The 24,016-nt window shown below is 46.7% G+C and overlaps 1 protein-coding gene across 1 annotated transcript in view; it reads right to left on the reverse strand.

The window, feature by feature from the left end:
• Positions 1 to 7,258: 7,258 nt before the first annotated feature.
• PIEZO2 (piezo type mechanosensitive ion channel component 2) overlaps positions 7,259 to 24,016 on the reverse strand; it is a 343,960-nt gene continuing 327,202 nt past the window's right edge. The window contains exon 53 of the mRNA XM_085890260.1: positions 7,259 to 9,850. Coding sequence (XP_085746386.1) covers positions 9,598 to 9,850 — 253 coding nt within the window. The 3' untranslated portion in view covers positions 7,259 to 9,597. The remainder of the gene's footprint in view (positions 9,851 to 24,016) is intronic.

The raw sequence follows: 24,016 nt of genomic DNA on the forward strand, positions 1-24,016 counted from the left end.
TGCTGGTCAAGCTGGTTGCTAATGGAGTTGGAGGGCAGCTGTTACAGTGGTTATCCAGCTACTTGATGGATAGACGTATCAAGGTAGTGGTTAATGGCCAAACATCCAAACCGACTCCAATTAATGCAACAGTACCTCAAGGATCAATTCTTGGGCCCACCTTGTTTCTCGTCTTCAAGAACAATCTGTGCGACAACCTGCATAACCCTCCCTGCCTCTGTGCTGATGATGGTGGAACCATCGACTGCCTGCTGGATGAAGTGAATGCCACCATTTCTCTGAGCGAAGATCTACAGAAGACCGATGAGTGGAGACAGAAACGGAATGTCCTGTTTGTTACAGAGAAATGCAAGGTTATGTCTCTCAATAGACGACTACCAAGTGAGCATCCTCCAGAGTGCCTCATGGGTGGCAAGCCCTTGCAGCATGTACACGAGCTTGACATACTTGGAGTCAGGTTCTCCCGGAGCTTGGGTTTCCAGTCTCACGTGAACTCCATCACTGTTAGAGCTGGACAAAGATTGAGTGCCCTTTTCAATATTACTCCATGCTTCGATCCACTTGGCCAAGCCCAAGTGTACAATGCCCTTGTCCGGAGCACAATGGAATATGCTCCCCTCGTATGGACGTCTGCAAGTGCCATGTATCTTAAAAAGCTGGATGAAGTGCAGCATCGTGCTATACGTATCATCAAGGCCCCGCCACAAGAATTTAATCGATTCCCCCGACCACACAGGAGAACTGTAGCAGGTCTAGGTCTGATGTGTATACTGCACGCAGAAGAAGTTACAGCACTTCTGAAGACCATGCTACCTCCATCATGGATTCCATCAAAGTTCATCTGAACAAAGTGGCGTCACTGGGGTTGGTGTCATCCAGTGCGGTAACTCTTGGGGTCACCCCCTCCCCCCCATGGACCTCCTCCCGTACCGGACCAGACAGAATCCTTAGTAATGTTTTTTGTACTAATGTTACTCGTAATTCCCGTATATCACTGAATGTAATGTTTTGAGGAATGAAGGGTTTTACTGTGGCCGGATTGCAAATCCTGCCACCAACCTCCAAATTAGAAGTAACCCAACTGCAGGAGGACGTCTGCAGACACAGTTGGGCACGAGATATGGATGGCCGTTGGCTCACAAGGAGCTCCTCCACCCTTTGACAGGTTTTGTTTTTAATCCTGCTGGGTGTCCATATCCAAACACCCTCCTCACCAGAAAACCTGGTGGGGGAGACGGTTTAGTCGCCGACAACCCGACCATGGAACAGGTTAGTACAGGTTTACATGGTACCTGGAGCAGGTCACAGATCTAATCTGACCTGACCTGACATTATTTACTCACTGATGAACTTCTGAAAGTTTGATAAAGAATCGCTTGGACATCTCCAATAAAAATGGTCACACACGCACGCACATGCACTCACGCACGCACGCACCCACGCACACACCTTCCCATTCTCTTCCTCTTTGGGCCCCATTAAACCCATTTTTATGTTATCCTCTTTACCTCCTTGTGTCTCTCCCTCCGACACCTCTCTGGTAGTTTGTGAAGCCCCTGCCCTTCATGGTTTAGTTCCACCCTGAGCGGAGACCCGTTTATGTTTTTAAAAATGATCAAAACACCACAAAAGGGCACGGAAGTGCGCATTCTCACATACAATGGTAATAACCTGAGAAGGTGTAAAAATATTTGGTACCAACTGTCAGCTGAAGCAACTTGAAGGTTTATGACATTTTTATTACAAAGAGTGAAATGTCTCTCCCTCAAGAAACTTTATAAAAACTTTTTATTCTCTCACAGCTTTGTTTTCCTTCAAGTTTTAAATATAAATATATATTTGATAGTTCCACACAAGGACTTCCCAAAACTACAAAAGGGTCTGATTCAAAACAACGAAACTTTGGAGACCCTTCATTCTCTTCAATGTGATCGAAGGAAGTGTTTTGTGATCATTTGATCGTTAAGTGATTGTGATGATTTCAAACCTCATGGTCTGAAGCTCATTTAACACCCACAACATGAGTGGTGAAATGGAAGGGCAGGGGCTGTGAGATTTCACTGGGCTATGCCAGCATGTAGTTGAAAACAAGTTGTGGTTTGTGATATGGAAATTGAACCCACCCTGTGCAGTTATCATTCTTAGACACTGCAACAACACGTGACCAGTCATCGAGTCATAAACAATGCCACAACTTGCAATATATCCTGTGACATCAAATGACCCATCAATCCTGGTGTTGGCTTTACAGTTAAGGTGGCTGACTTAAAGACCGTTAAATAACACCAGGGGGGTTGACTCAGCCTGTCATCCTTCTGAGGTCGGAAAAATGAGTACCAGCTTATTGGAAGCAGGGGACACTGCACCAGCAGCACAGCTGCGCTCCAAAGAATGATGCAACCAGCAGCCACAGGCTGCATACAGAATTATAAGTGGATCCATCAGGGCCACACCCCTGGTTCTTTCCTTCTTCATCAAGGAATGGATCCAGGCGAGAAGCCCTGCCAGAAGACTCTATAGGGGGCTGATGCCACCTGCCTCTGTAGTTGGAGCATGCGATCACGCAGCAGGAGCAGCAGAGGACAAGCGGATGAAGACAGATGTGGAGCCAACTGATCACGAGGTGCTGGAAGGCTCAACCATTATTATTTGTGGTATGTAGCAGCCGTGTTCTGTGCATCACTGAGCATCCGGTCCCTGAGTTTGCCCAGCATGTCCAGGAGCATGTGGTCCAACAACTGGGATATGGCGTCGAAAACTGAAGCCTTGAGAGAAGCAAGGTGATCAATCTAGAACTGACATAAGCCCTGCTCTCCCTCAGATACTTCGGCTGGCATTTCCTTTTGCAGCTCCAAGAAAAACACATTATCAGACCAGTCAGCACACAGGATTGAGCAGTACTTCATACCGACTGGATCACAGATGTCCTCTTTCATAACCTTCAGCAGCTGCAGTGACTGAAACTTCAACCACTGGGTTTTGATACTCATTTTTGACAGTACCACTCATTTTTGATAACTTTTTTGATAACCACTCATTGATAACTTGTAATAGTGTCATGAAGGTTTCAGCACAATCGGGAAACGTGGCATCATCTACATCAGCAATATCCAGACAATGGCAGGTCCGAGCCGTGCTGCTTGAAAGCAGCGAGGGCACTCTTCACCTAAACAAGAAACCAAAATATTTTACCAGCTGAATGACAACATTAATGAAAGTGAAAGCTGAAAAAAAACAATAAAAACACAGTCCCATACAAAGTGTCTGTAATGCTCTGAGACATGAGGACAAAATGGTTAGTTTACACACTGCTGGTAATCCCCAATTACTTGTCCACAGAATGATAACAATGCTAATGATTGATCAACATGATCCTTCTACTCCCGTTAAACCAGAGCCGGATACATGGAATTGTGACAATGAAGAATTAGAAGCTATTTTGGATCCAGTGTGTGTTTGATTGTATTTGTGTTCTGACCCAATGAGAGGAATGTGATCACAAGGAAACACAAGGAAATTAGACACAGGTGCAGGCCATTCAGCCCATCATGCGTGTGCCACATCAACACCACACTAATTTATCAACACCAGATCAAAACTAGAAAATGCAAAATGTTTTATTTATTTTCCTTCTTTCTTTCTCAGGGAGGGAGCATGGGCATGGGTAAAAACACCATGGGTACATGCAGTACACATGCATACAATGTACACACATATATATATATATATATATATATATATATATATATATATATATATATATATATATATATATATATATATATATATATATATATATATATATATATATACATATATATACAAACATATATATACATACATATATATCGTTGTTGCGGTTCTGCAAAACCGCATGCCTCTAAGGCAATGGCACCCAACATACCGTGATCCCCAAGCAGTTATTTAGTTAGTCTTCGTGTAGTTAGACCTTCCCCTTCGTGTAGTTAGACCTTCCCCTCATGTCTCGTGGGTTAACAGGGTGAAGTGCGTTGCGTGGCTCTAACAGCTTGGTCTAATAACTGTATCTCCATCTTCTATTCTGATTTCTATTCCAACCCTTTCTTTTTAGCCATGGTACAAATCAAGCAAGCGCAGTCGCCATGCAAAATGCCATTGAATGTTCACAATACAACGCCTCCTGTGGCTTGGACCCAAAAGAATCACAACAAACACACCACTATATGAATAACAAACACCCCACGCAGCCTCCCATGAGAGAATCAAAATAAGAACAAAAACACTATGTGGCACCCGCATGGTGCGCCCTTTCATACAAATCTGCGTGCAATTTGCAACGGCATCTCACCTTGCTCACCCCTCGCTCACCAAAAACTCACCACCTCAAACACCAACACCTCCTGCACACAGGAAAAATATTCCTGCACCTCCTCGTACCTCTGTATCAATACAAATTGCCACTAAACAGAGGCGTGCTGCACGGCTCAGGGTACTCGGACCACGTGATGTGGGGAGAAGCAACGGATGTTAGTCGCACCAACAGCATCTCGCTGGGCGTGTCCCAGGTGGGCAGGTGGGATTGATACGACCCTCGTTCAGTCGCCAAAACACAGCAAGATGGGCGGTGAAGTGGGGGGAAGGGGTTCGGGGGAAGAGCAATCTGGGAGTTTAGTGCAGGATCTCCTGGCCGTGTCAGGCCGAATGTGCCATTGAGACAGCTTCCAGTACAAGGAGCCTAGCAGGGCATAGCTCGGGCCGCTGTGGCCCAATAGAGAAGTGTGATTTGCGTTACAGCACGGTGCTTCGGGTCGTCACCCTACCCTTTGCCCAGGGCTAAAAAAGGCGGATAGCAGAGCCGTCCTCCCTCTTCTTCGCATCTCTGCTTCACCCTCTTCTTCACTGCTCCTCGTTGTCTGCCCATCACTGTCTCTTCACTCATGGTTGGTGTGCGACAGACTTTCTTCTTCCAGAGGATCAGTGCGGAGTGCACGTTTCCACGAGTTCCAGCAAAGTGACGAAGCCGAAGATAACGCGTTGACTCTTGAGGTGGGAATGCTCAAGCGGACCATCCCATGGAGGTACATGCTACACACACAGACCTATGCATGACGAGGCTTGGGATCTAAGGCCTCAAACATCTTCTCTCCTCTCTCTTTCCACCCCTCCATCTCATCCCCTTTGAATGCACAAAAGAGCATCCATTACTGATTCGCAATCACAGTTTCCTCTGGCACGACACTGCACCCCCCCCCCATATTGCACAAGATCAAACCTCCCACTCCCACACCTGAGACACCAGTATTTCTCCCTCATACCTCCCTCAAAGCTTGCTGGGTTGCGTTGGTCAGACGACTGCGCCAAGTATTGTAAGGCCGTTTATCCTCATCTGCTCTCTTTCTTTCTGGCTATCTAATCTTTCTCGTGTGTGTGTGCCTGTTGTGGCATAAGTTAAGATTGTAGAAGTTGTAATGGGATAAGTCTGCTCCATGTCTGCTTTTGTAAATTGCTTTGCTTTTGTTACATCCCACAACTTCCTTGCTATCCCTGCTGTACATAATAATAAACCCAAATGACTGTGCCACGTACCTTTCCTCATTTGAGTGTAAATAAATGCTTTGTGTAGAAATGTTCCCAGCTCGTTTTCATCTTTTCCTTCATTGGTCCAGCATGGTTCATATCCGAGCTTAGCCAGGACATTATCCCCCAACAATATGTTTTTCTAGCCGGTACGTTCTTGGGCAGTTATGCTCGGCTGCATCTGATCCGGTAAGGTGATACGGTTTGAACAAGGCATACCGAGGGCATGTCCCCCAGTAATTATATCACATGACCATTAGGTAAACGGTATTTATTTGACGGAGGCCCCTAAGTCACATGGTCGAGTTACTGGCGTTCACGGTCGATTCGCGACTCGCCGTGGCACCAAGTTATTCGTGTGCGACGGCCTGCGATTCCGGAGAGTCTTGTGGGAACCCCCCCCCCCCCCGCCGGTTTTCTCATCCCCGACCCCCGGGTCTGCAACAATATGTATATGTATTTATATTACATATGCTTTATTCATTTTCTTTCGAAATATATTCAGGGTATTTATTTTCAAATTTGTTTTTTTTTTGTATATAATGTCGAGGCTCGTGGAAAAGCTGTAACGAGAATGGGTAATGACCAAACAGAACAAAAGGAACAGTAAAAAGAGGAGGAAACACTAACAGCAGGGTTGAGGGACAAAATAGAGAGAGAGACTTAGGTGTGGGGAGGAATGGTGGGTATGGGAGGACACATGGGGTGAAGATGGATACAGATGGCCAATCACAACATTAACAGGTGGAGCTTATTTGATCACAAATTAAAAGTTTCTAATGTAATTACAAAAGCATCGAGAACCAGAATGGCATTGGGTAGAGTGCATACCTCCGCCAGGCTAAACAGTTTACATTTTGTATCTCACTGATAAGTTGGATCTGCATCCTGACCTTAACCAAAACCGAATCAGCTTGTTGTTGTCATCTACACAATTTATCCATCAAGTTTTTTTTTTTTCATAATCCATCCACAAGTTTTTGAAATATCAAAATATCAATTTCATGCTATGCATTTTGGCCCTATTTTTCAAGGGTGAAGAATTACTTAAAATATTTAATTCTCGCATCCGGATCCGGATCTTCACCAAAATCAAATAAATTCACCCTAGTGACACACCCACGTGTCCACCAAGTTTTGTCCGAATCCATCGATAACTTTTTGAGGTATCGTGCGACATATCATTTGGCCCGATCACTCAATGGTGAAAAATCACTTAAAATTTTTCTTTTTTTCATCTCATCTCAGGATCTGCATCTGATCTTCACCAAAATAAAGTCAATTAGTCATTGCCAAATACTATACCTGTCAAACAAGTTTCGTCTGAATCCATCCTTCACTTTTTGAAGTATTCTGCTCAAAGACAAACAGACAGTGATGAAAACATAATCTCTGCACACCTTTGGTAGCAGAGGTAAAAAAATAAAATAAAATCTCTTATCCAGTTCCTGATCTTCACCAAAAGCAATCAATTCTTCCTTGTCACACTCCTAACCTGTCCACTAAATTTCATCTGAATCTGTCCATAACGTTTTGAGATATCCTGCTCACAGACAAACAGACAGGAGTGAAAACATAACCTCCATACACCTTCACTGGTGGAGGTAATGATGCAAATGGTTAGAAAAATTGCTCATCAGAGATTTAAAAGAATTCAAATTGATGAAGTCATGAAAAACAGCAACAAAACAGAGCTGGTTTGTTCAAGGTTTGTTTTTATTTTGAATCAGTAATGTGAAAACCTCCTTAATAAATGTCACATGCAATACCATCCTCATTCCTGGACCACCAATTCTCAATCTCCGGTCAAAGACCGATTGACCTGTGGTCTGCAACCAATTCTCAATCTCCGGTCAAAGACCGATTGACCTGTGGTCTGCAACCAATTCTCAATATCTGGTCAAAGACCGATTGACCTGTGGTCTGCTACACCCCTTACATAAACAACTCAATAAAGCACGTGACATCTCCACACCGAGGGTTCTTGAAACACAGCTTTGATAATCCAAACAGCTACAAGGTTTAGAGGGAGACATTCTTTGAGTGTTTTTATAACTTACAGTCAAGGCTGTGAGAGCAGCTGACAATTTGAGGTGTTCCAACCTTTTGGATTTTGTAAGCACTGAGTTAATCAGCAACTTATAAAATCTTCCTCCACCTGCCATGCAAGGACTAAAAATCGTTCATAATCACAGAAGGTTTAACTATATTCCATTCTCAAACCACCAAACACCACCTCAATAATAACATCCAATATTAAACCATTAAACAACACCTCAAGGAGTACGTACCTCTTCCATTATTAAACCATTAAACACCACCTCGATTCTCAAACCATGAAATACCACCTCCATAATTAGGCAATTAAACATCACAGGCTCAATAATTACTTCCATTATTAAACCATTAAACACCACTTCAATCATTACTTCCATCATTAAACCACGAAACACCACCTCAATAATTACCTGCATTTTCAAACCACCTCAATAATAACATCCATTATTAAACCATTAAACACCACCTCAATAATTACTTCTATTATTAAATACCACCTCAAGGATTACCTCAATTATTAAACCATTAACCACCACCTCAAGGAGTACCTCTTTCATTATTAAACCATTAACCACCACCTCAAGGAGTACCTTTTCCATTATTAAACCATAAAATACCAACTCAATAATTACCTTTGTTCTCAGACCATGAAACACCACCTCAATAATTACTTCAATTATTAAACCATTAAGCACCACATCAAGGGGTACTTCTTCCAATGGACCGAGAAAGGGATTTTAGCCCAAGTGGTTGCAAATAAAGGTTTGCCTTTCATCCTTTGGGATCTCAGTGTTATCGATGTATGCAGTGAACGACCTAACACTGCACACGTAAAAATGAGAGACAGCATTGCAGTAATACTTTCATCGTAAAGAAACACTTCAGCAAATCAGTATCTTGTACAAGCTTCATCACCCACGACCCTTAAAAACCCCCACACATGTGTACGAGTCATTTCTCCTGTTCTGGAACTTCAGGATTGGCAACTCAAGGTCATTATCCATCCACAAATCTCTTCTGGTCTCAAGCCTCAGGGTCATGATATGAAGCAGATGTGAGGTATAGATTGTACAAAATTCAAAAACTGCCCCAGGCACTCTGGCCCTCATAAAGATATGATTTCATCTCAATTGTAATATATGGAAAGTGGTTTTAACCTCCATAATCAAGGCTGGAATTCTGTACGCTCAGGTTTATATGCCTGCCTGGAAAACCGCATCGGACGTCTTCAACATACTCCTGGATGGAAGTAGGAAGATCAATTTATAACAGCCAATCAAAATGATCTAGTACCGATTAATGAAATCAAAATTATTGTGGAACATTAGTAGGTTGTGTAATTGATGAGTGAGCAAGTTACGATATGAATAATTAATTACTTAGAGACAATCACAACCACAAGAGATAATCCATAACTTACAATACATAGAGGGGGGGATTGGGGACAGGGGGACATAGTTTGCAATCTGTGTCTCCTGACCTTCTCAGATGAACTAATACATAATGATCCTTTTATGCATCAGTGACAGCAAATCACAAGAAGACAAAAATTCAGAAGTCATCATAATATTTATGTTTACTCAGCTCAACAGCCAGTTATTGAGGTCTTTTAAGTATTCTCAAGGTCCAACATCGAGGTTGTTTTATTCACCAACTGAAGCTATGAATGTTTTGTGTTTTAATTTACACCATATCATATGGTTCTTCTCATCCCATACGATCTAAACATTTATGGAGTTAAAGAAAATCTTGCATTTATCTTTCATAAAGGTCATTTTATCTTACTGCAAGAGGAACATGGTGATTATTGTGGTTTCTCATCATCTAAGCTCTCCGAGAGCATTTTCTTTAGGAGCCTCTGGAAGTCCTACATTTCTCATCGAGGGGGAGGCAAGGTGAGGTCGTACTCGCTGTACTCTCACAGCTGTGTTCCTCATGGCAAACCGGGTGAGACGTGTTCCTCACAGCTCGTGTTTGTAGTGTTTAGTCACCCTTTTCACGGGTCCATTTGATCATGGTCTCAGGTGAGCGGTAGAGGAAAATAAGCTTGGCAAAGAGGTCTTCTTCAAGCTGCAGCTCGCCAGTCTCACGGACCAAGAAGATGTCTGTGCAGAGCTTTAGAACCCGGTCGACATTAGGTAGCTCCTCAAACATGATGGAGTGGGATATGCCGCTGAAGAACTCACGTACAAACTTCCCAACCACCAGAACCACAGACGCATACAGGCCCATGATGCTGCACACACATGGACAAACAAAATAATAACAGCTATACTATTACTCAAATAAGGAACAACATGATGAAGCCTTGGAAAATGTAAAACAGGACACATCGTTTTATATTCATAATATTATACAGTGGAGTCCCATTATAAGGAACACTCATTTTTAGCACGCCTGTTCGAAGAACAGAGAGCTATAGCGATACCTCCGGCGTGAGCGTGAGCGTGAAAATGTTAAAGTTTTTGGTGAAAGTTATTTCCTTTCTAATGTTTTTATCTACTACACTATTTTTTTACTGATTACAATATACCAATACATATATTGCTTTAAAATTATTTGGATCAGACTTCACTGCAATGCTTTATAAAAAAAAATATGATTAGACGAGTCTGTTAAAAACGATAAATGTATAAACAGGCGAGCATTGGGTGGCTTTGACACCAACTCGCTGGTTATAATGTAACATTTGGTGGACAATTCCATTTTGAGGAATGCTATTTCAATTTGATGGAGAATCAAAATGGATTTGGGGATATTTGGTGGACAATTGAGGATAACAAGGAGAAAAAGACTTAAAATGTCAAAGTCCCCATGGTTTAAGTAATATTGCTGGAAGAGAGTTAAAAATGGAGTCATGGTTTAAGGAGGAGAGTAACTAGAGGACAGGATTAGAAGGCTACAAGATGTATCGGTGTGACAAGAAGGAGAGAATAGGCGGAGGAATAAAACAGGGCATTGCATCAAGAGAAAGGGGTGACATTAAGGAGGAAATTAATGTGGAGGATTCTGTTTGTGTAGATATTAGAGATTGTAAAAACAGTAAGATACTGGAAGGATGATTTTATAGGGCTCTGGGTGCGAAGGAAGAGGAGGAAGGAGGAGAAGATGCAGAATTCAAAAGGGCACGTCGTAAGAGAAGAGTATTGATTAATTATGGGGGATTTTAACTGGCCAGGGATAGAGTGGGTCCAGGAACAGGGAAAGGGAAGAGCAGATGAGGATTTCCACGTTTTAGTCCAGGATTGCTTTTTAACCCAGTTTGTAGATAATACCACTCGGGGGGAGTGCAGTGTTAGACCTCCTTTTATGTAACGATCCCAATATGGTGGAGGAGGTGGAGGTAGGGGAGCATTAAGGAGCAAGTGATGATAACATTGTGTGCGCAAAGACTCTGTTAAGGGTTAGAGTTCAGGATAGTAGGGTAAGGCTGTTAGATTTCAGGAAGGCAAACATTGACGGTATGAGAAGAGAGTTTGGTGATGTAGATTGGGATACTCAAATAAGAGGACAATCAGCATCCGAGAAATGGGAAACCTTCACGGACCAAATGTGTCGAGTGCAGAGTAAGTCCATTCCAATGAAGTGTAAAACTAGAAAAAGAAAGAGACCAGGGTGGTTGAGCAGTGAGAAAAGAAACGCTATTAAGGAGAAGCAGAAGGTATTTATTCGGTTTAAAATAACAGGGCTGGAGTTAGATTTATATCATTATCGGAGTAAACAGAGGCAAGTTAACAAAATAACTCGGCAAGCCAAAAGAGAGTATGAGAAGAACATGGCTAAGAATATTAAACATAATAGCAAGGCTTTCTTTGAATATATCAGGAGAAAAGAACAGGTTAGGACCAGTGTGGGCCCATTGAGGAATAGCACTGGGAGAGTGGTTAGTGATGAAAGTGAGATGGCAGGCTTATTAAACAGGTATTTTTCTTCAACTTTTACACAGGAATAGTCAGGACAATAATTGCCAATAGCTGAGAGTATCTATCAAGCAGTTGAGGAAGGGCTTTCACAGAAGATCTAGGTTGAGTGGAGATATTTGGTGGGCAGAAACAATAAAGGAACAGCTAGGACATTTAAGAGTAGAAAAGGCTCCGGGGCAGATACGAAGCAACCGAGAATATCGAGGCAAGTGGCTGAGCAGGTAAGTGAGATGTTAACGGATATCTTTAACAGTTCACTAGAGTCAGGACAGGTACTGGAGGATTGGAGAGTAGCAAATGTAACAACATTATTTAAGAAAGGATCCAGAGAAGAATTGGGAAACTATAGACCTGTTAGTTTGACTTCAGTTGTGGGGAAGGTGTTGGAGACATTAATTAAGGACCAGATGAGGAACCATATAAATAAATACAAACTAATTAAAGGTAGTCAACATGGGTTTACCAAAGGCAGTTCTAGTCTCATAAACCTTTTAGAGTTCTATGAAGCAGGCTCTTACTGGATGGATGAGGGCAAGGCAGTGGACATAGCATCTCTAGACTTTAAGAAGGCATTTGATAAGGTACCACATCGGAGGTTGTTAACCAAAGTGAGGGCTTGTGGAGTGGCTGATCAGGTAGCTAATTAGATTGCAAACTGGTTTAGTGGTGGGAAGCAAAGAGTGGCTGTGAGTGTGAGGATGTCTTGCTGGGAGGATGCAAGTAGTGGTGTACCTCAGCGATCAGTACTCAGATCATTACTATTCATTATTTACATCAACGATTCAGACAGTGGGGTGAAGAGTAGGCTTTTCAAATTTGCAGATGACACAAAGCTTGGAGGTAAGGTGGATAGCAGAGTAGGTGGGAGTGGGGGTGATCAGATACAAGAGAGTATTGATACTTGTATAGATTGGGAAAAAGATTGGCAGATGTAATTGAATGTGAGCAAGTGTAAGGTGTTGGGGATGGGGAAGAACAATGAAAATAGAGATTACAGGATGTATGGGGTAATTTTGGAGCGTGTCACACAGGAGAAGGATCTGGGGGTGGTAATAGATATAGGAGGGAAGCAGGCAGCACAGTGCCCGGCAGCTATGGGTAAAGCAAATAGGGTTTTAGGTTGCAATCGGAGGGGGATCAATGATATAAATCAAACGAGGTGGTGTCAACATTGTACAGGAATTTAGTGAGGGCCACATCTAGAACATTGTGTGCAGTTTTCGTCACCACAACTCAGAAAGGACATAGATGCCATAGAGAGGGTTCGGTGCAGAGCTACGAGATTGATTGTGGGCCGAGCTAGACTCAGCTATGGGAGCGGCTGAAGGAGACAGGGCTTTATACACTAGAAAGGAAGCAGTTATGAGGAGAGATGAGAGAGACATAATGGTGTTATATTTACTGCTCTCCAATCCTCCCAGTTGAGGTATGCATAAAACAACTCTGGAAATTCTGAAGCCATGCAGCAAACCGTTTTGTGGTCTGACAAAATCAAGATGGAACTTTTTCGCCGAAATGCAAAATGTTACGTTTGGCACAAACCCAACATATAACATCACACAAAGAACACCATCCCGACTGTGAAGCACGGTGGCGGCAGCATCATGTTATGGGGATGTTTCTCATCAGCAAGGACTGGGGCACTTGTCAGGATAGATTGGAAAATGGATGGAGCAAAATACAGAAATATCCTCGAGGAAAACCTGCTGCCCTCTGCAAGAAAGTTGAAATTGGGACAGAAGTTTACCTTTCAGCATGACAACGACCCGAAGCATACAGCCAAAGCTACACTGGAGTGGCTAAGGAACAAAAGAAATAAATGTCCTTGAGTGGCTCTGTCAGAACCCTAACTGAAATCCAATTGGAAATCTGTGGCATGACTTGAAGACTACATAACATCCATCAATATTCCCCACACAACTTGACTGAGTTTGAATAGTTTTGTGGAGAAGAATGGACAAATATTGCCCAATCAAGGTGTGCAAAGTTGGTAGAGACCTATCCCAACAGACACAGCTGCAATTGCTGTCAAAGGTGTTTCCACCAAATATTAACTCAGGGGGATGGACACTCATCCAACCAAGATATTCTAGTTTTGTATTTAAATTAATTTTCTGAAATTTGTATAATTTGTTTTTCATTTGGAAGTTGTGGGTTACGATGTGTAAATAAAGGTGGAAAAAAATCTTATCTAATACAATTTAATTCCAGGATATAAGGTAAAATTTTGACTCCGCACGCGCGGCCACAATTGAGATAAAGGTGGTCGCCCGCACGCCGGTCGGGTGAAAATCTTCAACAATAAATATATGTGTGTGTGTGTGTGTGTGTGTGTGTGTGTGTGTGTGTGTGTGTGTGTGTGTGTGTGTGTGTGTGTGTGTGTGTATATGTATATGTATATATATATATATATATATATATATATATATATATATATATATATATATATATATATATGTATATACATACACAAACTGACTGATGATGCATGACTAACATTGATCCAATCATCTGAAAGATTGAATTTGGAACCGACATTTGCCATCTGCCACATGGCCACATTGTGTTTTGTCCACGAATCACAACTTGGCAGCATCTTCATTGTTATTAAGCAGTCAGGAGATGTACAAATGGGAATATTAAAATCTCTGAACTTGGACCAATACTGATGGAAAGGCTTCAAAGTTACTCAGTGGATGAAACAGCGATGTGTTAGACTGATGAGCCCCAACAAGGGAAAAACCGGTCGGTAGCTTCGCTTTTCATCTGCTTGTTGAAAGCTTTTGACTTTGCATAATTGAACTGAGAGATGCCCTTCTAGGTTTGTAACCATGCTGTCATTGTGATGATATCATGACGGCATTGGTCCAAGTTTGGAGCATTTAAATATTTCCATCTATTTCTTATGTCATCATGTTTTCCCAACTAGTCATCGTGTTTGACAAACATTTTGGGTGAGAAGAAAAGGAAGACAAATTTAACCACGCATAGAGTGCTTTAACCCCTCCCCATCCTCACATCTCATTCCCCCCTCCCTTTGTCCCCCCCATCCCCCATTTGAATGTCTCACAAACGATGACAGGCTTTGAGAGGCCCCTCAATTTTTGGGGCGGTTGGGGGGCGGGGGAGGAGAGAAGGGAAGGAAGAAAAAATTTACCCGTGCGAAGAGTGCTTTAACCTCAGCATTGCTCAGGTGAAAAAGGAAATTGTCATACCTTTTGCCAGCACCACCAGGTGCTGCTACGTGGTGCACATGTACATGTAGAATTTATGCCCCCTCCCCCTGCCTCCCACACCCCTGTATGAGGCTGCAACCACAAAGCCAATGTTACTCCCCACACAAAGTTGTATTTTACCCCAAGTTTGGAGTTTGCAACTTAAAAGATGTGGCCGTGCATGAGAGGGAGAGGGAGAGAGAAAATGGCGTTTATATCTGTATAGATATCAAGCTGAGTTTGTGTCTGTGAGTCACAAGCCCCACCCATTCTACAGACCACACCTTCCCCTCTTTCCCCCAGCATCACAAGAACCATCCATTAGCCAGGCCATGCCTTTCTCTCCAGCAGCCCAAAAATTGCCACCATCTTTTTCACTTCGAATAGCTCTAACTGTTCATCGGCCTCTGGTATACATTTGATGACTGAACGTGTCTTCTATCGTTAAATAAAGCCGCCCTTTTGAGGAAACAAAGATGCATTTTGATTACAACTCAAACGAGGTAATGCATGTTTTGTTTGCAGCGATCGTGGCAGCTGTCTAACATATACTGCCCAATAAAGGTAGGTCCTCATAATGCAAAAAAAAGAAAATAGAGGTCTTTAATAAATAAAAAATATTGGTTTTCGCCTGACTTTTCAAGGCTTAGAAATAAACTGATGGACATGTAATTCACATACTGTATTATGTGAAGTCAATAATTGTTAAAATCAGCTTGGTCGTGAAATACTTGCATCAGTAATTAGTTAGTCGGGAGGCCGGAGAAATTCCCAAGAGATATTATTGATGTACATGTACACTTTAACGAAGTTATGGACACATAGACTTTCAAGATATGGATGAAATCACTTTCGCACACTCAACATCACGTCTGAGTTGTTGCACATTTTAAAACTGAACAAAGGTACGTTTATGTTTTCATTACAACAAAAACAAGGCATTATTCATATTTGAAGTCTTTAATTAAAAAAAAACTGTCCTGTCAGCATTTTGTATATTCTATATGATGGTGAGATGTCCATGGGTGTGTTCAGTTTACAATCAGTGAGATAGTGCTTGCCAAGCCAGCCGTTCCTTATCAACGGTTTTGAATGGAGTGCTTGCTTGAATGCTTAAGCCACTTGGCGAGCTCTCCACAAGAAACTCAGTAACTGAACACACCCCTGATTCATTACATGGCGACAAGGATAAAAAGCTATACCATGATTTATTTTGGCCATATCGATGAATTCGTCCCTCGGGCGCAGATTTCAACACAACACGTGGAAAGTTAGAGGTTGGTAAGAATCAAAAGCGGTGTTATTTAAATTATTTATTTTTTTCCCAAATGTTAAAAACCCTGAAAAAACTCCTTTGTGACAGGAAGGATGGGAAGGGATGTGGTGGGAGGAGGGACACAGGGTGGGAAGAGGGACCCAGCATTACGCTGGGTACCCGGCAGTATGTGTATATATATATATATTGTTGTGGTTACCAGATTCGCAAACCACCATTCAGGTCCCTTAGGTGAGGTATCTCGGTAAGTGCATGTGTAGTTAGGCCCAAACCCGTTGTCTAGTGGGAATACATGTCATTTATACGTGCTGCGACTCTTCAGGATAGCCGTTTTTCTTTTACTATCTTTATTTTGGACCAATCGCCACCATCACAACCACAACAACAACCACCAACCACAACGCCGCTTCACCACAACCGCCATGACCTTTACCGTCGCAACTCGCCGCCATCGCATCACCGTCATCTCGCGCCACTCATGGGCACCGATGCTGGACTCGTGTAGGGCGCACGTTGAACAGCGTGTACAAAACCACGGATTTTCTGCTTCAAAAACGGATCCAAAACGACACACGCCCACTTTTTGCCGTCCAATCGGTGAGCGAGGGGCGAATTGGCCCCGCCCCCAGGGCGATCGATATATGCAAATTTGTGGATCAAAAAGCCTTCACGCCCACTTTTTCTCGGGCCAATGGGGAGCGAGGTGAAAGGTCAAAGGGAGGGGGTCAAAGGCGAAGTTACGGGGGGATAAAAGGACGGTGTTCGTCAGTAAAAGGAGAGTAAGAAGTCGGAACGAGGAAGAAAGGAGTAGTAAGAAGTCGGAACGAGGAAGAAGGGAGTCGTAAAGGTCGGAACGAGGCGAAGGAGAGTCGGAACGGAGGGGACGAGCTGTGGAGAGGCGGCGAGTCGGACGAAGGGTGCTCGCGTCGTGCAAGGAGCTGCGCGCCCGAGGGAGGCCGGCAGCGCGACCTGGCCGAGGTGGAGACGCTCGTCGCACATAATAAAGATCCTCTATACCCCGAGCATCAGCAACCCCCCCCTCCTGTTTCCCCCGCGCTGAGATAGTGCGACCAAGGGGGCCCCGTTCCCACCCCCTGCCAGGCACTGTCCACGAGGCCCGCGGGTTGCGGGGCCATCGCCGCTCCGCGTCTCATCACCAGACGGGTAGGCCCGACCAGGTCTCGGCCCCAGGCCTACCTCATTCTTGAGGGTATTTCTTTTCCTTGGTTTTGGGTATGTGTTGTCGGCGCCGTCTGTGAAGTAGAATTGTATAAGTGTTGCCGTGTGCTCGGTAGTCGGTATTAGCTCTGCAGTGTGTTTTCACTTTTATGTTTGCTTTTTGTGTAAATGGAATTGTGTTTTCTTTTTTGTGTGCATTTGGTGGAATTGTATTTGTGTGCTTTCCGTTCGTCGCGAATAAATGTGCTTTATTGTTGAACTGTTTCCCGCTTCGCTTCGTCTTTTCCTCCATTGAATCCCCATCTTGCTTCACGTAAAGGGTTGGTAGTGGGCTGAATACGCCCGATAATTAATCGAACCGTCGAGGTCGACGATAACACCGCTCGGTTATTCTGATAGTACGGAACGGGTCGCTTAAGTGGCCCGTGTCCGAAGTCGACCTGCGGCGAGGTGCGATCGCCCGGTCTACCCTCCGCGTGGGTACTTAGGTAGTTCGAATTTGGCGAGCAACCCTATCCCACGCGGGGGCTGATTGGCTCGATCGCGGTGAGACCGAAAGGTCCACCCGTGACTGGTTCCCGGCGTTAGTCCGAGAGGGTCACGACTGGATTGTCCGTCCGGTGGGCGACGCGCCGCGATTCGAGTTACGTGGCCGTCGCACGCCGGCGGGCGCGAAAACCGCAACACTGGTGTCAGGAGTGGGATACAAATTCATCGCCCTCCTCGCGGCACTGGTATTGGAGAGCGGGACAACAGGCTCTCCTGTCTCCAGCGAAATTCACGGGAATCGGTCCAGGGGTGAGAGAAGCGACCCCCGATTCCCTCCAAATTACGAGCGAGCAAATTAACCCTTCACGAGAAGCAAGATGGCGTCTCAAGGCGAGCGGGAGCCGGGGGTATTAGAAATGGATGTAGAATGTGTAGAATCCATGGTCCAGGATGGAATCCCCGAGCAGGAAATGTTGATTGTGCAGGAACACGGACTCGCCCAACTGAACCCAGGGCCCGAGGTGGGTGCGGCAGCGGCCGCGGTGTATGACACCTCCCCCCCCCCTCTCCACCAAGACCCTTCCCCAACCCTTGCCGAAACGGCTCAGCTGAGTGCATCCAACATGGCCCAGCTATTCACCATGCTGGCGGCAATGAACGAAAAAATGTATGCGGAAACGACAGCGAAGATGATTGCGAACATGAACAAGCAAATGGACGAAGTAAAAACGAAGATGGATGCAAACACAACTGAATTTATAAACGAAATGAAAGGCATGAACAAGCAAATGAAGGAAGAAACGAAAAGCTGCGGGGTGAAACGCAGAACATGGGCCGATGCCTGCAGGCGGGCATGAAGGGCGTGACAAAGGAAATAATAGTTGAGACAAGGGAGGTAAAGGGTGAAGAGTTGGCAGAGACACGGGAGATAGAAAAATAGAGGAAAGACTACACGAGGAAGACGGGGTAAGTGACGCGCACACACACACGGAGGTAGTGGAGGATAATGGGGGTGAGCTCGCGGAGCGTGCAGGGACCCGGTGCGAGCACCTGGATGGCCTCCTCCAGGAACGAGGGGAGGGAGTATGCCCCCTTGAGGTGAGTCACGACCAGGTGAGTTCGGTCGTGCTTTGCGAGGTTGAGAGGAGGAGTGCTGTGGACGGGTGCACGGACAGATTGGGGGTATAGAGGCCCCGGAGACCCTTGTGGGGACACGAATCCCCAGTGTGGTTGTCCCTGTGTGTGTGGTGCAAGGTGTGAGTGCGTCCCCGTGTGTGGAAGCGACCCCGTGTGTGAGTGGTGTGGTGGCGATGGTACCAGAGTGCGTGCTTCCCAGCACGCCGGGTGTGGATGGGGCACCGTGTGTGGAAGAGGCCGTGTGTGTGAGTGAAACGGCCTGTATGGATGAGGCACCGCGGGTTAGTGCCCCCGCGTGTGTGGGTGAGGAACCGTGTGTGGATGAGGCACGGTGTGTGGATGAGGCACAGCGGTTGAGTGCCCTCGCGTGTGTGGGTGAGGCACCGCGGGTGAGTGCCCCGCGCGAGTGAATGGAGCACCACGTGTGAGTAGTATGGTTTGTGTGAGTAGTGAGGCACGCGTGAGTGAACGGCCGTGTGCAAGGTCGCTGTGTGCCAGGGAGACCGTGTGTGTGAGAGAGCGGTATGAGAGGGAGATGTCGGTTGGCATGCGGGAGCACGCAGCCGCGTCTCCCCGTGTGAATGTGATGGTGTGGACTGTGTGCGTCGTGGACACGCAGGTATGCGTGTGTGGAATGGCGACGGAGACGGCGACAGAGGAGAGAAAGCCGAGTAGCGGCTGTAGTTGTTTCGAGGACCGTGCCGGGTTCACCCAGCAGTGAGCACGCGGTTCGTGCTGTGCAACGCACGAGACCGCCACGTGCTCGCTTGCGAGAGTGAAGTCCCGGTCCGGAAACGCACGCGGTGGATTTGCCGATCCCGCGGACGGACAAAGTTTAGGCAGGTAAATGGATTTGGACCGGACGGGTTCTCCACGCGATCGTGTGTGTTCAGCTCCAACGGGCAAAGCACATGTGTTCGCGTGGGGAACCCCTCGAGACGTGGGGCTTGTGTTTTTTTTTGCGCACCGTGACGTCATGGCTGCACGTGTGGTTGGAATCCGGCAGGAGGGGTATCTCTGCCGGATGGCACCGTCCAAGGAGGGACGAGGAACACGTGCAGCTGCATGACATCACGGACAGGTGCAAAGTGCGCGAGCTCTGAGTTGCCGCGCAGGTGCTGCGCATGAAAAAAAAAAAAAAAAAAGAAAGCCAAGCCTCACTTTCGGGTGCAAAGGATTCCTGGGCAAGGGGTGAAAGACCCCCTTACCTGGGCACAGGATGGAAACTAGTTAGGGGGAAGGGTTAGCTTAGTTAGACCGACTTCATGGGGCAGGGGTAAGTCCTCATGGAGTCCGTGGAATGGATTAGTTAGAGGGATTGTAGCCAGATTTAGGTTGGGAAATAAAATGAATTTTTGAGTTAGGAGACAGAGACAGACTGGTGAGTGTGTAGAGGGGACGTAGCTTAGCTACGTAGGTTAAAAGGAACGTGCTACTAGTGTAAGGGATGACGTGGGAGCACGAGTTAGTTAGGGGAGGTAGTTAGAAGGATGGCAGAGTTCAGCGGTGTGTGTGTTGAAGAGTTGTGGGATGTGAGGTGAGTACTTGTTGAGTGAGTGAGGCCAGCGGGTCTGTGTGAGTGGAGCGAATGGGGAATGCATGGTGCGATGAGTGAGTGGGGGGAGGAGTGACTCCCGGCCAAGGGACGCCCGGGGTCAGTGTAGAGTGAGTTAGCTGGGTTAGTCAAATTGAAAAATGGAGGTCGTTTTGCTGTTGGTGGGAATGTAGGCTCGAAACCCATTTGGAGGGGTGCAGGAGCCCTGTTGACGGGCTTGGGAGCGTGGCTGCGAAAGGTGAGTATCGCTGAGTGGGTACCCCGGGCACCAGGCTAGTCGGGCGCGGTAGGCCAAGGGCCCATGGGGGGCCGGGATAGAGTAGTGGGCACGGGTGCGCCTGCTTGGTGCGGGGGCCCGGGCGCCATTAGCCGCGTGGGCAGTGTTGTGGGCACGGGTGACCCTCGGAAAGGGGCCCGGGAGGCCGGCCTGCCACGTGTGCGTTTCAGGGGAGGTGCCATGGGGGGCACTCCCCGGTGTTAGGGAGCTGGTAGGCTCGGAGGCAGTGTAGTGCCCGGGGGTGCCATAGCGGGAGATTCGGCAGAGGGTCGTGCCTGCCAAAAGGAGCCACGTGTCCCAGCCAGGAGACCGTGTGAGGGCACGGAGAGAAAATTGGGGGGCGAGGCCCGAAATTGTAAGGACACCAACACAGGCGACGGGAATCTGGGTTTATAGAACCAATAGTTTAAGCGAGAGGCGCTTGTTGAAAGCCCCGGGGTAGTTTAACAGTTAAATGGATAGGGTAGATTAGGAGATGTACCCCTCCGCACCATCCATCCCCTCGCTGTCGTTGTGGGCCGCTGGACCCACTTTGGGTTAGATCGCCGAACTCTGGGGAGGCCATTCTGAGGCTTGAGTTGGGCCTCGACACAGGACGTTAGCTCTCCCTTATTCCCCTCTGGGAAGGGAACGTAGGGGTTGGGAGTAGGCTAGGTGACAGGATAGGTTAGCCGAACAAGGACGATAAAGGGGGTTAGGGGACGATTTATAGTGGGGAAGTAAAAATAAAAACAACAAAAAAATAAGTTGGGGCTAAATTGGGGTTTGACAAATTAAGGGAGTGGGTATGTACAATGACAGGCAAAGGCGATAGGTTGGGAGGGAGACAGGTAGGTAGGTCCGAGCCCGCCTTCCAAGTGGCCAGCACCACCGCACTCCCTCCACCAACTTCCACTGACGGCAAAAGCTGGCCAGCTTCATCTGCTGGCTGTGTTACTGCAAGGCCTGTGCCGGCCAGTTCATCTGCTGGCTGTTTTTCTTCGAGGCCTGTGCCGGCCTGGTTCTGCGGGCTGAGTTTGCCTGCAGCGGCCTTCTTCTGCGGGCTGTGTTTGCCTGCTCACCTTTGCCATGCCATGCCCACTGCCCACGTTCACCAGCCCCGTTCAATTTTTGCTTTGCCCCCCCCTGTTCATTTCCATGTGCGCCAGGATCAAGGCAACAGTTTGCAAGCTGCAAGAACTGCCCTGTTGGCAGCTACAACACGGGCCTGCAGTGGCGGCCCGTGCACCGTGTTTGTGTTCATGCATCCATTCGTTGTGCTCATTGCGTGTGCCACTTGAGCTGGCACGGAGACTGCATTGTGCAGCCCAAGCACCGTTGTGGTTCACTGAGTTCAGTTCAAAAAGGAAGGCCTTGGACTGCGTGTGAGCAGCCAGCCACGTTCCCTGTCACCTGCATTGTTTGAGTCAGAGACTGCATGTGGGCAGCCTGGCTCCCTGCTAACTGCTTTCTTTTGCAGAGTTCAATGATCCTGGGCCATGGTTTAGTGTAAGATTTGTAAGTTAAGGGTAAGATGTACTGTAAATATGAGTGCGCCCCCGGCATGTCTGTCTAGCGCCGGCAATTTTATTTAAGTCGTCCGTGTGAGTGAGTTTGTTTAGGTAGTTACGCAGCCCTCAGGTTATTTATTTTGGGGACACGAATACCATGAATGTCGCACTCAGGGATCCGTAGGTAAAATGTACTAGGGGAAAACTACACATGATGGCACACGAAAATTTGACGACTCGGGACGAGTCTGTAAAAAGGGAAGGGGTAGTGTTGTGGTTACCAGATTCGCAAACCACCATTCAGGTCCCTTAGGTGAGGTATCTCGGTAAGTGCATGTGTAGTTAGGCCCAAACCCGTTGTCTAGTGGGAATACATGTCATTTATACGTGCTGCGACTCTTCAGGATAGCCGTTTTTCTTTTACTATCTTTATTTTGGACCAATCGCCACCATCACAACCACAACAACAACCACCAACCACAACGCCGCTTCACCACAACCGCCATGACCTTTACCGTCGCAACTCGCCACCATCGCATCACCGTCATCTCGCGCCACTCATGGGCACCGATGCTGGACTCGTGTAGGGCGCACGTTGAACAGCGTGTACAAAACCACGGATTTTCTGCTTCAAAAACGGATCCAAAACGACACACGCCCACTTTTTGCCGTCCAATCGGTGAGCGAGTGGCGAATTGGCCCCGCCCCCAGGGGGATCGATATATGCAAATTTGTGGATCAAAAAGCCTTCACGCCCACTTTTTGTCGGGCCAATGGGGAGCGAGGTGAAAGGTCAAAGGCGAAGTTACGGGGGGGATAAAAGGACGGTGTTCGTCAGTAAAAGAGAGTAAGAAGTCGGAACGAGGAAGAAAGGAGTAGTAAGAAGTCGGAACGAGGAAGAAGGGAGTCGTAAAGGTCGGAACGAGGCGAAGGAGAGTCGGAACGGAGGGGACGAGCTGTGGAGAGGCGGCGAGTCGGACGAAGGGTGCTCGCGTCGTGCAAGGAGCTGCGCGCCCGAGGGAGGCCGGCAGCGCGACCTGGCCGAGGTGGAGACGCTCGTCGCACATAATAAAGATCCTCTATACCCCGAGCATCAGCAACCCCCCTCCTGTTTCCCCCCGCGCTGAGATAGTGCGACCAAGGGGGCCCCGTTCCCACCCCCTGCCAGGCACTGTCCACGAGGCCCGCGGGTTGCGGGGCCATCGCCGCTCCGCGTCTCATCACCAGACGGGTAGGCCCGACCAGGTCTCGGCCCCAGGCCTACCTCATTCTTGAGGGTATTTCTTTTCCTTGGTTTTGGGTATGTGTTGTCGGCGCCGTCTGTGAAGTAGAATTGTATAAGTGTTGCCGTGTGCTCGGTAGTCGGTATTAGCTCTGCACTGTGTTTTCACTTTTATGTTTGCTTTTTGTGTAAATGGAATTGTGTTTTCTTTTTTGTGTGCATTTGGTGGAATTGTATTTGTGTGCTTTCCGTTCGTCGCGAATAAATGTGCTTTATTGTTGAACTGTTTCCCGCTTCGCTTCGTCTTTTCCTCCATTGAATCCCCATCTTGCTTCACGTAAAGGGTTGGTAGTGGGCTGAATACGCCCGATAATTAATCGAACCGTCGAGGTCGACGATAACACCGCTCGGTTATTCTGATAGTACGGAACTGGTCGCTTAAGTGGCCCGTGTCCGAAGTCGACCTGCGGCGAGGTGCGATCGCCCGGTCTACCCTCCGCGTGGGTACTTAGGTAGTTCGAATTTGGCGAGCAACCCTATCCCACGCGGGGGCTGATTGGCTCGATCGCGGTGAGACCGAAAGGTCCACCCGTGACTGGTTCCCGGCGTTAGTCCGAGAGGGTCACGACTGGATTGTCC

Source organism: Eptatretus burgeri, chromosome 7 (genome assembly GCF_056783735.1).
Source record: "Eptatretus burgeri isolate ZD-2024b chromosome 7, Ebu_testis_v1, whole genome shotgun sequence".
In the NCBI taxonomy this organism is placed as follows: Eukaryota; Metazoa; Chordata; class Myxini; order Myxiniformes; family Myxinidae; genus Eptatretus; species Eptatretus burgeri.